Here is a 14,475-nt window from a genome sequence, read left to right on the forward strand (position 1 = left end):
CATCGTCACTGTCCGTTGAGTCCTATAGCTGTGTCAACCATCGTCACTGTCCGTTGAGTCCTATTTATACTCCCTCCAAACATCACGTACATGTCTTGCTCAGTAAAATACCTCATGAGTCTGTCTTAGCAAAACTCCATGTGAGTCTCTGTCAGCTGACATATCCAGAAATTTCCACTTCACTCTGCCAATCAGCCTGAGTCTGTGGAGGTGGCAAGAAGCCGCCAGAACACCACCAGAAAGTTTTTGATGAGTTTCTCTCTATGAGCAGTGACTAGTAAGGAATGGTAAGGGGTACCAACACCATCTGTTGTTGTGCGCTGTCGGGTTATATTTATGTTTCTTCTTAACATTATGAGTCCTTTCACATGTTTGCTTTAGCAAAACATCCTTTTATCTGTGTCTACTTCAAAAACAAACATTTTTTTCACTTGTCTACTTTAACAAAACATCCTTTTACCTGTGTGTCCCAGCAAAACATCATTTGACCTAACTGACTTTCCAAAAAAACCCAAAAGTTTCTACTTCAAGGGTACAGGTCAACAGTAAGAGCATGTGCCTAGAAAAAAAAGTAGCTAAAGGCATGGGCTGCCCTGGGAGCCAGGCTGTTCTGTGGCTTTACACAGGTTGTTTGACTTTTGACCCTTTAGTGTCCTCAGCTGCATAGTGAGAGCCATATCAGCACCTACTTCCTGCCACTGCTGGAACAAGTCATTGCCTACAGCTTCTGAGGTGGGGCTGGCAACTGTCAGCTTGTATTTATCTTTAAACAGTGTTAAGTAAGAACAGAGCCTGTCCTGAAAAACCCAGATCTCACCTGTTGAGCAGAAACTCCTGAGAGGCAGCCCACTCTGGAGCGGGATCTGGAGTCCAGCCAAGTCTGAGTCTGCTGGCCTAGCCAAGTTCTTAGTTAGCCATCAGGAATCAGAAGGATTACTCTAAAGCAGGGTGTGCCCATACCATACAGCGTTAGCACCGTATCTCCTGGAGTCTAGTCTGGGTTCTTAGTAAGACCTGGATAATTCTCACCACATCAGAAGCCATATACTAATCTGGGTTTACACTTCAGGCTTTGTGGTAAACTCTCTCAAGTTAGAGCTGCTCAATTCTGCTATCGTAAATCAACTACTTTCCTAAGTGAATCCATGCCTATGTTCCCAGAAAATTAATTTACCAAAACAGGTGGCAGGCCAGGCATGCCTTTAATCTCAGCACTCAAGAAGTAGTGGTAGGTAGATCTCTGTGAGTTCAAGGCCAGCCTAGTCTACAGACTAACTTCCAGGCTCCTAATCCCACTGGGTGAGAATGAGACCACTACCACAATTTTTGAGCCAAATTTGAAGCAAGCTCTCTTAAGTAGTCACCAGGATAATGGATCCTGACCAGTGGTCCATACCCAGGACTCCCAGAGTATGGTGCTGAATTATATTAGTCAGGGATTTATAAAGGTACAACCCACAAGGATACACACTTCCACCTTTGTCCAGTCAAAGGCAAGCATACAACCTGACAAACTTCCAGCCTGGGTGTACATGAGATCCAGCACATCCTGTGTAGTTGGAGCAACCTTGTTTACAGACGCAAAGCCTCGTGGCCTGTTATCTTACACGGATGAAAGCCTCCACATTCCAGAAAGCCATCTGCCCTTGGGCAAGTGGGGCTTACAGGCTAGAGGTATTTTTGTTTTATAGATTTCTCTCTCTCTTTTTTGGGAGGGAGAGGAGGTTCAAGACAGGGTTTCTTTGTGTAGCCTTGTCTGTCCTAGAACTAGCTCTGTAGACCAGGCTGGCCTTGAACTTACAAACATCCGACTGCCTCTGCCTCATGAGTATTGGAATTAACGGTGTACACCACCACTTCCCGGCTGCTTTATAGGTCTCTTAAGCACAATAGTATAAACTTAAAACACAGCTGTATCCCTCACATTCCACCCTTGATTTGTGTTCTGAAGCAAATCCTTGACTCTGGTGGGTACCTGTTTATATTGGATCTAATAGCCATCAGATAAGTTTCACCAAGATGGGAATTTACATATCTTGGCTAAGGCATTAATGATGCATAAACCGGCCGGGCTGTGGTGGCGCACGCCTTTAATCCCAGCACTTGGGAGGCAGAGGCAGGCGGATTTCTGAGTTCGAGGCCAGCCTGGTCTACAGAGTGAGTTCCAGGACAGCCAGAACTACACAGAGAAACCTTGTCTCGAAAAACCAAAAAAAAAAAAAAAAAAAAAAAAAAGATGCATAAGCCAACAATAATTAGCAGGAACAGAAGGGTCAAAGGCTTTGCAATGGTTGACATCAGGGTTACAATCTTGGTGGAACCCAAAAATAAGAATGGGACCAGTCATTTATTTCATCTCAGGTGCCCTCTTTTTGCATTTTTTTGAGCATAGCTGGATAATCTCTAATGATTCCTGAGTGGCTTGTATAAAAACAACAATTTTCTCTTACAGCCACACAATAATCTCCTTGTTCTACATAGTGCATTTGGAGTCCCCTATCACATTGTAGAACGACTTCAGCTAATGAATCTACCTGTTGATAGATCTTGGTCTGTTTGATACCTTTCCTGGGATGCCAGTAGGTACTCTCTGTAACCATTTTGTCTCCTTTGACCTAACTTTGCAGCCTTTTGTTGAGGATAATTTTGTTGTAATTATTGTCAGGGCCCAGAAAGACTGGAATGTCAGTCAAAGGCCAGGAGGTGGTGCAGGCAATAAGCATTTATCAGAAGCATCTGGCTCACTGCACCAGCTGAAGAGACATCAGCTGGAATGGTTCACATCAGCTTTTAGCAAGTCCATGGCTCACACCCATTTGAAGCAGTTTGTAGTCTGCAGTTGACTTCTGGATGGCATCTGTCAGCTAAGTGGAAATTTGCTGTGACAGAGACTAGAGATGAAAGTTAAAGCTTAGGAACCTAAAGGAAATCTTATATTTGGAACTTATAGGCACATGGGCTTGGTAGTTGGGAGGTGGGGGTGGGGGAATCTCAGCTTCAGCCTCAGGAATGGGCAGGTGGAAATTTTAAGCTGTACTTATCTTGAGTCTGTTTGACCTGTGAGAAGTGATTCAAGTCTTACTCGACTCCCTGAAGCCTACATGATGTTTTTAGTTTACAAAAAGTGATAAAACATTTAGATATATTAGCATTACCACTGTAATCTGTACTGAAATCCACATCATAGAAAAAGCAGCTAGGAGTCTGTAAACAGCTAAAGTTGATGTACACCCTTGAGTCATCACAAAAGCTACGGCTTTGGGTTAAAAAGCATGAACATTTTTTTCCTCTAGCCAGAGGGCCGGATAAACAGACTGGACAGATGTGATGAGAAGCATTTTTAAGTCTATACTTAGACAACAACCAAAGGGAATTTAAAATCTTGAGCTTGTGAGTATGCTGTGGCCAGAGCTTTACCAGGGCTAGATTAGCTTGTCAGAATTCCACTGTGGTGGTTTGAATAGGTTTGGCCCCCATAGACTCAAGTGTTTGAATGCTTGGCCTAGAGGCAGTGGCACTATTAGGAGGTGTGGCCTTATTAGAGGAAGTGTGGCATTGTTTTTTTTTTTGTTTTTTGTTTTTTTTTGGTTTTTTGAGACAGGGTTTCTCTGTGTAGCCCTGGCTATCTGGAACTCACTCTGTAGACCAGGCTGGCCTCGAACTCAGAAATCCACCTGTCTCTGCCTCCCAAGTGCTGGCATTAAAGGCGTGCGCCACCACCGCCCGGCAAAGTGTGGCATTGTTAGGCCTCCTCCATGGCCTCTGCATCACACAGTGTCACTGTGGGGGTGGGGCTTTGAGGTCTTAAATGCTCAAGCTGTGCCCAGTATAAAAAAAAAAAATGTAGTCGCTTTCTTCTGTATTCAGATCAAGATGTAGAACTCTTGTCTCCTCCAGCACCATGTCGGCCTGCATGCTGCCATGCTTCCCACCATGATGATAATGGGCTCTGAAACTATAAGTCAGCTCCAATGAAATGGTTTCCTTAACAAGAGTTGCCTTGGTCATGGTGTCTCTTCACAGCAATGGAAATCCAAAGATAAAGACCTTAGGCTCGCCTCTAGGATAGGCATTTCTGTCTGCCACAGGAAGCTTTTTCCACATTTTAAATGACATATTAGGCAGATCTCTGAAAAGTTTTGAGAGACATTTCTACTAGATGGTTTTGTGTGTCAACTTGACCCAAGGGAGCCATCAGAGAGAAAGGCGTTTCAGCTGAGGAAACGCCTCCATGAGATCCAGCTGTAAGGTATTTTCTCAATTAGTGATCCATGGGGGAGGGACCAGCCCATTGTGGGTGGTGCCATGCCTGGGCTGGTGGTCCTGGGTTCTATAAGAAAGCAGGCTGAGCAAGCTCATTTCTATACTTACTTACATTAATACTCTGCATGACCACACATATAGTTCTGAGCACATTAAGAAATTTGACCATTTGTAAGGTGACTGAGTACTTAGGATTTGCATTTTGTTCCTGTTAAGTTTAGCCTTAAAAAAATAACAAATTTTTAAGGGAAGTTTAGTTAGTCTCAAAATGAAACTTTAAAACATATATACAGTCCAAAGAGAGACTGGCCCTTTCAGAGTGCACCATTACAGAACACCACAGTTTCATGTATGATTCAGTTTATTTAAAAAGCTAAAGCTAAAAAATATAGAAAAAGCCAAGGAGGCTAGACATACATTCTTCAGTCAGCCTGTCAGCCTGCATAGACTGTAGGGAGGGAGAGACGTCCTGTAGGCCTTTTGTCAAACTGCTTATGTCAATGGCTTGCTGCATCATAAGATAGGAAAATCCTAGTTTCTGGTGTTAGTGTTTGATGCTCATAGCTATGGCCCTAACTCTTTTAGCCTTTTATTTATTTGTTAAGATTACATATTAACAAAGACATCATAATATATTTTATAAACCTAAAATGTTTCATAGCTTTATAAATTTAAATATCCAGTTTTTAAGTTTTTAATTAAAAAAAAAACTCTAAAAGTTCTTTTTAAAGAAGTTTAAAATCTCTCTACTGTGAGTTTCTGCAATATCAAAAATAAAGTACCCTTTTTTGCTTCAAGAGGGAAGAAACAGGGTGCAACCACCATCTGGACAAGGCAAAACCAAATTCCAACAGTACAGACAACTCAGTGCTCTGGGATTTACTCAGAATTCTCTGGGCTTCCCCCAAGAGGCTCAATTCCCAGCTGCTCTGGGCAGCGCACATGGCCTATCTTCTAGTTCCATTTCACTGAGGCTGCTGCTCCTTGTAGCCATCACATGGCACTGGAATCTCCAAAACTGCTGAGGTCTCTCTCCTAGACTCTCTTTAGGAACTACAGCCCTGCCACACAGTGCCTCGACTGCCCTCCATGACTCTTTCATGTCTTTAAAACCAATACCATCTGAATGACTCTTTTTGTTGCTTTGTTTGGTTTTGGAAGCTAACAATCTTAATTTTTTAAGGCTATTTTGATTTTTCTCTCTTTTTCCTGTCTCAGAGTCAGGTGGCTCCCCTGTCATAGAACTTAGATGAGACTTTTAAACAAGAAAGCTTGGGTCTAGAGAAAGGAGAGCCAAAACTCAATTTCAGAACTAGGTTTTCAATAAAGTAGAACAGCATAAAACAATTCTAATATTACCCACATCCAAAGGATATTTGAATCCTTCCTAAATTGAATCCAGTGACCAGAAAGCTTAGAGATAAAGTTTGAGCCTGGACCATCAAAGTATCTATGGCAAATAGCATTAGCTGTGGTGGCTAGCAGGTGGCAGGGCAGAGACAGAGACAGAAAAAAAAACAAAATAAACATAGAACACAGAAAACTTACACATTCAAAGAAGACCAATCAGAAACAAAACATGTGGTGGCCGTCATTTATACATTCAGCTGAGCCTGATTCATTTCTGTTTTGGCTCCCATGTTTGCAACAAAACTTCTACAAAGACAAACAAGACCCAAAATCAGACCAAGAACCTCAGGTGGGCCCTGAAATGTCTCTAGTTTGGCCCTGGATGGGAGAGTATTGAGTTCTGTCAAACCCCTCCACATACCAGATCAGGATACCAACAGAACTAAATGTCTCAGAAAACTACTATGACTAACCAGGGTAGGCCTCTGTAGATGCTGCATGGCAGTTTACTCAATAAATTACAAATGGAAAGCATAACTCAGAGCCTTGGATTGTCTCAAGATGTGCACCTCTTGAGGTGACCCTTTGGCCCTGGATTTCCAGAGTTTTGATGAGTGGTCTGATCTTGCTGGAGTCTTCAGAAAATCTTAATCCCATGGACTGAGACTAAGACCACTACCATAATTTTTGAGCCAAAATTTGAAGCAAGCTTTATTAAATATTGGCCAGGATGATGGACACTGACCAGTGCCATACCTGGGATTCCCAGAGTATCGTGCTGAGTAGACAGAAGTTTATAAAGTCACAACCCACAAGGCTACATACTTCCCACCCTTATCCAACTGGGGCACGAGCACATCCTGACACACTTCCTGCTGACATACCTTCCACCTATGAGTGATCAAATACACTCTGTGTAGTTGGGGCAACCAAGCTTGTTTACAGAAGTGAAAACATGTGGCTTGCTATCTTATATGAACAACAATCCCCAGCATCTCAGGGAGTTATCCGTCCTTGGGCAAGTGGGGCTTATAGTTTAGAGGTATTTTGTTTTATAGATCTCTTAAGCACAGTAATTTAAACTTAAAATATAACTTTAGACATTATAAGGCCAGTCAGGGAGACATAGTGAGTCCCTGTCTCAGAAAAACAAACAACAACAACCACAAAGTGGCATACCAGATTTAGCCTGGGGGCTATGTGTGATCAATAAAGACAAGAGGAGTGTTTATAAAAAAAAGTGATATTTCTTTAATTTAAAGTTGTGACCTGGGAAGAACAAGTTAGCGTAAGTAAGCTAAGCTTCCTCTTTATGCACAAATGGAACAGATACAACGTTGGCTCAGATTTCCAACCTCAGAGAAGAACCAAACTGGGTCACAAATCCTTAGGCGTCTCCTGTAGCAACCCTGCTGGGGCCCCACCTCATTCCATCTCTCTGTAGCTAGCATTGCAAATGCCTTCTTGGAGAAGGGGACAGTGGGTAGCCACCTCACTATCTCCAGGGGACCTCTTCCTGGGACAGCAGTAGAGCTAAGCATCTCTATGTACCCATGCCTGGAAAGGCAACTTGACTTCTTTGCTTGGTTAAGATCTGGAACTTTGAGTTGTTGTCACTGGTTATGAGTGTCCCAGATGTGGCAGCAATGTGGCAAATGGGGTAGTAATGTGGGAGCCTGAGGCCTCAGCACTGCAAGTTTGAAAGCGATACAGATAAACCTTGCCTGGCAGAGTCTCTTGTAAGTGCCTCGGAGAGGTGGAAAGCCAGGCAACATGTACTCCAGCCCTCTGAGGCTATGCCCTGTGAGAGCATAGGATTCAAAGGGCTCACTTTTTATCTTCCGCCTCATTCATTCAGGGGCCATCCTTGCTTTGGATTCACTTAGCCAGTGGGGGCGGGGCATCTTCAGGGCACCAGGCATTGTGGACCAGAGTGAGAGGAGTACTTGGGTGGGATGCTGAGCAGGGCTCTACGTGCACTGTGTGCTGGACATGTGGTCCAGCAGAGGAGGAAGAAGGGTGGCCACAGAGCCTGGAGCCCTCTCAGAAAGAGTTCCGCTGTAGAGTAAATACGACTGGCTAGAAGTGAGCTCTCTAAAGAAAAATAATAATAAAATAAGACTAGAGATTTACCTCAAGTACACTGCAGCAGGAAACAGGATTCCACAGGGGTTTGCCTTTTAACACTGACAGCACCGGAAGCCCACCTGTGTCAAAGTCTGGGGATGGGGCAAATTATAGAACAGCTAGCTACTCAGAGGTGTCCTGGAAGACTAGAGAGTGGCCAACCTGCCACACAAAGCATTCGTGAGCCAGGTCGGCTGCATACATCTCAGGGCATATCCAACAGCAGAGCTGTGCCTGCGTGGCTGTGGCATACAGCAGTCAAGAGAGTCCCCTGAGAATGGAGGCACAGTGAGAGGGATAAAGGACTGGGACTTCCCAGTGGTGCTGGGAGACATTCTTATTTGGGTGTTATTGCATTTCTGCCGGCTACACTGGCAAGGGGGCACTCAGAAAGGTGGCGCACCTGAGGTGGGGCAGCTCATTGACAGTCATGTGCTGAGACATAGCCCCAGTGAGAGCCAGTTTGTCTTTAAAGTTGTCCTAAACTGAGTGTGGGTGATGTCTCAAGCTGTAGATCATGTCAACCCATGTCCCATCACCAGTATACATGGCTCCCAGCTAAAATCTCAGCAAGGCAGCTCCAGAGGTTGAACTAAGATATATTGGGATCCAGGAACCCAGCAAATTCCTTTTCCCAGTCTCCTTCATTTTTCTCAGACTAACAAATCACATGTATCTATCCAAGAGGGAGCTATCCACATGGCCCACGTAAAGCTGCCCACAGAAACCACTTAAAATTCCATAGATGTTTCCTTCAATCACAAGCGGAGTACTGGCTTGACCCCTGCCCTCACTGGATAATGCTGTCTGACTGCCCATTCTGGGCCACCTGTCCAGGGTTAGGGGCTGGGGTTGGGTTGGGTGTGTTACTCTGTAGGTAGCGTCGAAAATCTTTAATCATGGGCCGGAGGACCTGGACGAGGACACTCAGGGCTGCCTGGGTGCCCTCCATGGCCTGGGCCTGCCGCTCCTGGGCACAGGCCTGCGCCTCCTGAGAACGCCGCATCATCTGTAGCAGGCCATTCTGTTGCTCCAGGTGCTGTGCGATCTCCTTTATGTGGAGGTTAGTGACCCGCTGCTCCTGGATCAACTTGGCTGAATTGAGGGCAATGCGGCTCTTCAGTGCCTGTGGCTTGACAGATGTGTCTGCAGGCTGGGCTATCATCTCCACTGGGGCCGCTGCTGGCAGGGGCTGAGGGGCTTCAGTAGTGCAGTACTCCACCACTCCCTCCTCCAGCGTGTGGTAGGTGGTCTCAGTGGGGACTGCGGGAAGAAAAAACAAAAGCAGATGTGCGTCACCTTTTGGAAGGAATGTGGCTGAGACTGCAACATGGAGAGGAGGCCACAAAACCCTGTGCAGCAGCGGGCAAAGGGAATTCAGGCCTTCCCTGGCTGTATTCACATGAAGACACAGAATCTGAGAGGTTCAGCTCTCTTTGTCCCTCATGGCTGGGATAAAACCCTGGGCCTTCTATATGCTAAGCATATGTTTTACCACCGAGATACTTCTCCAACCAGGTTTCAGGATTTTACTCTACCAGATCTGACAAATGCAGAGATGCCAACAGGAATGGCAGCATTAGAACAGCAAATCCTACCACTGATACAGAATGCCACATCAGAAGATGTGCATACCACTCTGTACTCATTAGCTCAATGAATCCTCCAAATGAGAAGAGGCAGACATTGTCCTCTTCAGTTTCAGATGACAACAGAACCACTGGGCTGCTGTGAGCTCATTCTATCCCGTCTGTGTGACCAAAGAAGGACAAGAGCCATAGAAGCTCACATGTCCAGAAAACTGTCTACCTGTCTTCTTACTCACATTGGTCCTTAAGACACCTGAACATCCTTGCAGATGTTGTTCCAGAACAGTACGTGACTTAGACCAGTGCTTTCCATCCTCTTCTGACTTCACATGGGCTGAAGAAAGATGTAGGGGAGAGCACACACCCACACAACATTGAGAGTCTGGTCGATCCAGTTCAAAGCCCATCATGACTGAGCAGAATTCAGAGGTGTGGGCACACATCCTTATTTCAAACACAAAACCCGACCAACTTGTTCTGTTATCATTCATCAGAGAAAACCTCTGGAGGGACATTCGTTGTTTGGTCCTTTATGTATGTAGGAGATGTCAATCTTATTTTTAAAAAACTGTGTATATCTGTTCATGTATATACAGGTATACATGTCTCCACACTAGTGTGTTTGTGTGCATATGGAGGGGATTACAAGGCAACCTCAGGAGACAGTCCTCAGCAGAGTCCCTTTACTGGCCTAGAATTCTCTAAATAGGTGAGGCTCGGTGGTTATTGAGCCCTAGGGGTTCGCCTCTTGGAATGCCAGGTTTACTAGTATGCACCTCCGCCTCCTATTTCCCTACTTCTCAATACCATTAAGCATGTGTTCCTCTCACACCAGAAATCCCTTTCCTCTTACGAGTCCTTGGGTTTCCCATTTCATAGTAAAGCTGTATCATCTGCCTAGTAGTATATAATTGGCCTATAGTTTTACTTTTTTGCAGTGCTAAGCAAGGACTTTACCACTGCGCTATCTCTCCAGCCTCTAGACAATGTAAAATATTTTGGTATTTCTGGCGCCCAGCATAAATGGCTTGATGAACGGATGGATAGACAGAAATCACGAAGCTCCTGAGAAGTGCCTGTTGTGTTTTTGTATACTGAAAACACAGAATGTCTTTGCGCAGAATGGATGTCTCACTTGGGCAGTATTAGTCCTAGTTAGTCATTCAACAAGTATATCCTGGCTGCCTATTAATATGAGGTCCTAAGTCCTGTGGAGCTACAGACAGTCTCTGTCTTCAACACTACATGGGTCAGCAAGTGGAAGTCATGGGCATCCAGCTATCCACATGCTGAGGAAGACCCTAAAAGAACACGATCACTTCAGTCTGGGGAGTTCTTGGAAGGCCTCATGGTCTTTCCAAGATCACCATCTGACTTTTGACCCTTGACAGCCAATTTGCCCCAGGCTGCCCCAAAACTTGCTGGCCCGTCCCATTTATGCAGCTGAACTGAGCAGGAGAGCTCACTCACTCTGTGTCAGGGTGACCGTGGCTGCGGCTGTAGTAGCTGTGGGTCCGAGGGCCACAGGATGGATCTCTGTGGTACTGGGTAGGCTGATGATGGTGGCCTCACCCAACAGGTTGCAGATCCTCTGTTGCATAGGGGTCAGCAGTACCGGAGCTATGGCTGTGCCATTGCCACCACTGCCACTGCCTGTCCCGGCTCCACCAGCTCCATCTTCTTCTGTGGGCCCTGGAGCCTCGCCACCTTCTACAGCAGCTCGGACTTGGGCCACCTTGCGACGAACCTCGGTCTTGAGGTCGGACCACTTTTTCTTGACTTCGGGCAGCTCCCTACGGCAGGTGGCCACAGCGTTGACCCTTTTCAGGATGCCATGCCAGGCCGCACTCTTGGCAGCCAGAGGGACCCCAGCATTGAAGTGGTTCACCAGCAGGTGCTTCTTCAGTTCCAGTTCCTCCACGATGATCTCCACCTCCCGCTCTGAAAAGTTCATCTTCCTCTTCTTGGCTGGGACAGCCATGGCCTCCCCTTTCCTCTCTTTTTAAAGAAATTATAATGCCCTTAACAGCCTCAATTTCTCTTCTCTTCTTTTGCAGCCTCGCCTCTCTCTCACCCCCACCCCCTTTAGGGGGACAGGCAAGACTTGTACAAGGCCAAGTACCAGGCCTTAAGTAACCCCCCTCACTACGCAAAGTGCGTAGGGCCCAGCCCTGACCAGCCCGACCGCCGCCAGCCAGCTGCGTAATGGCTTCCTGAATCTGCCTCTTCCGCTGGGGTGTGCGGAGATCCGCCCACTTCCCTTCTTCCCGCCCCTCTGCACATCCCTGAGAAGCACCGCCCTCCAGGTTTGGCGTGGCTCAAATATCTCGCCGATCACTGGCTCTCCAGGCTGCCATTCCTCTCAGAGGACACACCTCTTTGCTTGAACTGGCCTGGTCATTGGTCTAAAGACATGTCTGTTGCTTGAGGCTGTCCGCCCACATGGACATTAGTCATTTCCATTGGAAAATCGGACTGTCGTTCAGTTGTTGATATCGCGACTATTACGTTGTGAAATTCGGCTGTTTTATTGGCAGTTTAGGAGACTACTAGAAGCTTAGCTTCCTGACTTTGATTCGTGTTTTCAGTCTTGAGTCGTCAGCCCATTAAATTTTCATTTTATTCAATGGTGCTTTGTGTCTTCTAACCTCAGTCCACAGTTGCCCTCATACACATTTCATTTCCACGGATAACTACGATCTCTTCGTACACAAACGCTCCTCTCAGCCTCATCATGCCGCAGTCTAAATAGAGCTTCTGAATGGGAATTGGACACAAGGCTTTCTGCTTGCCTATTACCCAGCTTCAACCAATCCCCGAATCCCTCAGTTTGAATCGACTTCGAGCTGGCACGGTGGCCCCGCCCCCTCATTGATTCCGGAGCCGACATCCCGGCCTGTGATTGGCCGGCAGTGTGCTAGAGGGCGCGGTCAGCACCTCCGCGCGCCGCTGGGCGGGGCTCCCGGAAGCGGCCCCTCCCTCCAGTCGGCCGGCTACGGGGAGCCCGCGCTTGGTGTCTGAGGAAAGGCGGCGTGTTTCCGCGCTCGGGTCGCTCTCCTGCCGCCTTCAGCCCCGCGTCCGGCGCCCCCGCCTCGCGCCCGATGGTGAGCAGTGTGTTGTGCCGCTGCGTGGCCTCCCCGGCGCCGGACGCCACCGCCACCGCCTCGTCGTCCGCTTCGTCGCCAGTTTCTGTAGGGGACCCGTGCGGCGGCGCCGTCTGTGGCGGCCCGGACCACCAGCTGCGCCTGTGGAGCCTCTTCCAAACCCTCGACGTCAACCGCGACGGCGGCCTGTGTGTCAACGACCTGGCGGTGGGGCTGCGGCGCCTGGGACTGCACCGCACGGAGGGCGAGCTCCGGGTAAGTCTGCCTGCGCCGTCTGCGCGGTCGGGGAGGATCTGGGAGGTCCTGGAGAGAGACCCGAGGCAAGGGGACGGGCCCGGACGGCAGGCAGCTTTCTGGACCCTGTCAGGTTTCGATGGACGCTGCTGGAGCTGAGCGGAACCCCTGGTGTTGGGGCATAGTGTCCCTAGACTGACAGATGGAAAGGAAATTCACATTGTGTTGAGTGTGGGGCTCCTCAGGTGGGTATTCGGGCCGTGGGAAGAGCTCGTCGTGACTGCAGGTGGGCACCCTTGGGTCTCTCTGATGGACAGAAAGCCCCGTCTTGCTTCTACTTCCCTCAAGGTAGAAAGACAGATCTCAAGATTGCCTTCCAGACCTCAAGGCCAAGTTGATGGCCACCCTCCCCCTACACCCAGGTTCCTATCCTATCCATCTATTCTCATCCTCTCTCTCTCTCTCTCTCTCTCTCTCTCTCTCTCTCTCTCTCTCTCTCTCTCTCTCTCCCTCTCTCCCTCTCTCCCTCTCTCCCTCCCTCCCTCCCTCCCTCCCTCCCTTCCCCCTCCCCGTCTTTTTCATGCCACCGACGCCCCTAATCTGGTTGCTCGCAGAGACATGTGGGTGTTGGGGAAGAAAAAAATGGGAAGTGGGGTTCTAGGCAGATCTGTGTGGATGTGGGTGATGCGGACTGAGCAGTTCTTTCTCATAGGCCCAGCCCTCCAGTGCTGTTTCAGAACACTGGGTCATGATCCCTTTGCCGAGTTGGAGTGCGGATAGGTTAAAGAATCTAAAGAAAGATTCTTTCTTTGTTTTTTTGGTTGGTTTTGTTTTTGTTTTTGTTTTTTTTCCTAGACAGTGTTTCTCTGCGTTGGCCTGACTGCCCTGGAACTCCCTCTATAGACCAGGCTAGCCTCAGAATCAGAGATCCACCTGCCTCTGCCTCCACTCAACTAAAACTTTTTTTTAAAAAGTGAAAGTGAGATACATCTAAGGACATAGTTGGCTGAAATGGGGTGGACCAACACTGGGAGACGGGCAGAGAAATGGCTAACTCTGGGTCTGCAAGAAACAAGAGCTGTCCTTCCTGCACAAGAGGCTCTGAGCAGTGGCTTTTTCTTCTCTTTCTGTTTCATTGTTTGTCTTTCAGTTCGACTTTAATGGCTTCCCTCTACCTAGTATTTCACTATTGTGGCATAGCCTGGCATACAATCTGGGGTGGTTCTAATGAGCAGTTTGCCTGGTAACCAGTTTGTCACCAGAGTTAGTGTTTGGTTCATTTGTATGTACAGTAATTACAAATTTCTTAGCCAAATATGAAGAAAACCTGGTAAGGTGGCAGTGAATCAATTATGCCAGTTTGTTACTTAGGTGGCCACATAAAGTGTCATGTCCAAGATAATCTTGGATCAGCATCCAAGGTATTTAACCTACTTAGTATCAGCGTAGGAAGCCCAAGGACAGCACTGAGTAAAGCAGAATCCTTGGGGTAAGCCCAAGAGATTTAACGATAAAGTTTTCTCTCTATAGCCAGGTCGGCCTTGAACTCACAGTTCTCCTAGCTTAAAAACAAAACCAAAAAAAAAAAAATCTTTTTTTTTTTTAAGTTAGTTTTAATTAGGTGGTGGTGACAGTGGACTTTAATCCCAGCACCCAGGAGGTAGAGTCAGGTGGATCTCTATGAGTTCGAGGACGGCAGCCTGGTCTACATAAGGAGTTCCAGGACAGCCAAAGCTACATAGAGAAACCCTGTCTCAAAACGAGAGAGAGAGAGAGAGAGAGAGAGAGAGAGAGAGAGAGAGAGAGAG

General features: G+C 47.2%; 2 protein-coding genes across 2 annotated transcripts in view; one reads left to right on the top strand and one right to left on the bottom strand.

The window, feature by feature from the left end:
• Positions 1-6,838: 6,838 nt before the first annotated feature.
• Naif1 (nuclear apoptosis inducing factor 1) lies at positions 6,839-11,514 on the bottom strand. Its single transcript, XM_028757084.1, has 2 exons — positions 10,800-11,514; positions 6,839-9,003 (listed from the first exon to the last, which is right to left on the bottom strand). Exons 1-2 carry the CDS (start codon positions 11,308-11,310, stop codon positions 8,531-8,533), a joined length of 984 nt encoding a protein of 327 aa, XP_028612917.1. The 5' UTR covers positions 11,311-11,514; the 3' UTR covers positions 6,839-8,530.
• A 776-nt stretch (positions 11,515-12,290) lies between these two features.
• Positions 12,291-14,475, top strand: part of Slc25a25 (solute carrier family 25 member 25) — a 37,367-nt gene continuing 35,182 nt past the window's right edge. Inside the window, exon 1 of the mRNA XM_028756896.1 lies at positions 12,291-12,688. Within this exon, the coding sequence (XP_028612729.1) occupies positions 12,431-12,688 (258 nt within the window). The 5' untranslated portion in view covers positions 12,291-12,430. The remainder of the gene's footprint in view (positions 12,689-14,475) is intronic.

This window comes from Grammomys surdaster, unplaced genomic scaffold (assembly GCF_004785775.1).
Source record: "Grammomys surdaster isolate TR1022 unplaced genomic scaffold, NIH_TR_1.0 126133, whole genome shotgun sequence".
NCBI classification, from domain to species: Eukaryota; Metazoa; Chordata; class Mammalia; order Rodentia; family Muridae; genus Grammomys; species Grammomys surdaster.

What these genes read in the sequence shown, in the direction of transcription:
- Naif1 (XM_028757084.1), bottom strand. Translation starts at nt 11,310, where the DNA reads ATGGCTGTCCCAGCCAAGAAGAGGAAGATGAACTTTTCAGAGCGGGAG. An exon ending in CACGGTCACCCTGACACAGA is followed by an intron (nt 9,004 to 10,799) that starts GTGAGTGAGCTC and finishes TTCTTCCCGCAG; the next exon opens with TCCCCACTGAGACCACCTAC.